Below are 1,733 nucleotides of genomic sequence, written 5' to 3'. Positions count from 1 at the left end.
CATGACAAAAGATTACAGGTGAAGTGGAAAATCCTTTTATTTTGATTCCTAATTTCATTTCATCCCAGAGGCAAACACTACCATGAATTCCAGGTCATGTTTTTATCTTTTTAACATGCACATCAGTGTATGGCCACCCAAGCACCACCCCACACATCTCACCGAGACCCCACCCTCTCCCGCCCTCACCTCACCGTGTTTATAAGGGGAAGATGAATTTTGTGATTTCCAGGCTCACCTGAAGTGCCTCTTCCCTCCCTCCACCCTTGGAGATCCTGAGCTGCCTGAGGTTGGGCCATGGATGGGTGAGGAGACTCCCAGGGGCTACTCCCCCTCCCACCATCCCACCTTGCTTATGACGGGAAGATTAATTTTATCTTTTCCAGGCTCACCTGAAATACCTTTTCCCTCCCTCCACCCACGGAGATCCTGAGCTGCAAGACGTTGGGGCATGGGTGGGTGGGGAGACTCCTGGACCAGGGCTTGGGGATTTGCACTGTTCTTCAGAGTTGGGAGTGTTGTGCACGCAAGAAATCACCAAGAGACCTTTATTTATTTAACTCTGGAACCAAGTCACTTTATTGGAAGAAAGGGTAAACTTGGAAGAGAAAAGAAAGAAAACTGAACGTGTTGTAACCGCAGCATCCTTGCGTGGCACCGGGGACCACGGGAGTCCCTCGGTGCTAAGTCTCAGTTCTCCTTGTCGCCCAGGGTGAACTTGTCGAAGAAGAACTCGGCCAGGCCGGCGTCCGGGGCCCCCAGCTTGCGCAGGGTGGTCACGTTGTCGCCCAGCTCCTTGATGGCCTTCACCTGCTCTTGCAGAAAGTGACTCTCCAGGAAGTCACACAGCTGCGCGTCGCCCTTGTCGGTGGCCAGCCGGTGCAGATCCAGGAGGCTCTGGTTGACGCTCTGCTCCAGGTCGAAGGCGCACTGCATGGCGTTGAGGCCGCTGCCCCAGTCGTCCAAGTCGGGCTTCCTGATGTCGCGGAGCTGGATGCGGCCCCCGCGCTGGTTCTGCAGCCTCAGCAGCCTCTCCGCGTGCTCGCGCTCCTCGTGCGACTGGCGCAGGAAGTAGGCGGCGAAGTTCTTCAGGGCCACGTCGTCGCGGTCGAAGTGGAAGGCCATGGAGAGGTACACGTAGGACGCGTAGAGCTCCAGGTTGATCTGCCGGTTGACGGCGGCCTCGCACTCCTGGTGGTAGTTCTGACGCACTTGCGAGGACGGCGCGGTCGCCATGGCGAGTGGCAGGGGCCAGACGACGACGACGTGGGCGCAGGTGCAGCGCGGCGGGCGGCGGTGGCGGCGGCGGGCGCTGCGGGGTCCACGAGGCACCCCCAGGGCGGGCGGTTCCGCGCGAACAGCGGGATCCGGTAGCGGGGTTCGGACCCAGATGACGGCACTCGGACCCCGAGGGCGAGAACCGTTACGGGACGAGGCTTGCCCCCCTGGCGCGTCCTTTATACGGGGAGGATTGGGACCCGGATGACGGGTCCGTTATGGGGCGAGGATTGGGACCCGGATGACGGGTCCGTTATGGGGCGAGGATTGGGACCCGGATGACGGGTCCGTTATGGGGGGAGGAGCGCTTGGAACCCGAGTGGCGGGTCGGTTAAGGGGGCGGGCCTAGAACGCGGGCCCAGGAGGCGGCGCCAGCCCACGTGCGTGGAGCCTGGTTGAGGCGGGAAGCCTGAGGCAGGAAGCCTGGGTCCGTCCGCTCTGTCGGGTCTCCATAG

The 1,733-nt window shown here is 60.8% G+C and overlaps 1 protein-coding gene across 1 annotated transcript; it reads right to left on the bottom strand.

Moving 5' to 3' along the window:
- Nucleotides 1-690: 690 nt before the first annotated feature.
- LOC100670082 (ferritin heavy chain-like) lies at nt 691-1,258 on the bottom strand. The gene has a single exon (XM_064277859.1). It carries the CDS (start codon nt 1,234-1,236, stop codon nt 691-693), a length of 546 nt encoding a protein of 181 aa, XP_064133929.1. The 5' UTR covers nt 1,237-1,258.
- Nucleotides 1,259-1,733: the final 475 nt, after the last annotated feature.

Source organism: Loxodonta africana, chromosome X (assembly GCF_030014295.1).
Source record: "Loxodonta africana isolate mLoxAfr1 chromosome X, mLoxAfr1.hap2, whole genome shotgun sequence".
Taxonomy (NCBI): domain Eukaryota; kingdom Metazoa; phylum Chordata; class Mammalia; order Proboscidea; family Elephantidae; genus Loxodonta; species Loxodonta africana.
The sequence above is the reverse complement of the archived record's forward strand: the minus strand, read 5'-3'. Positions and strand labels throughout refer to the sequence as shown.

Bases quoted from the DNA above. Each gene is read 5' to 3' on its own strand.
- LOC100670082 (XM_064277859.1), bottom strand. From the start codon at position 1,236: ATGGCGACCGCGCCGTCCTCGCAAGTGCGTCAGAACTACCACCAGGAG.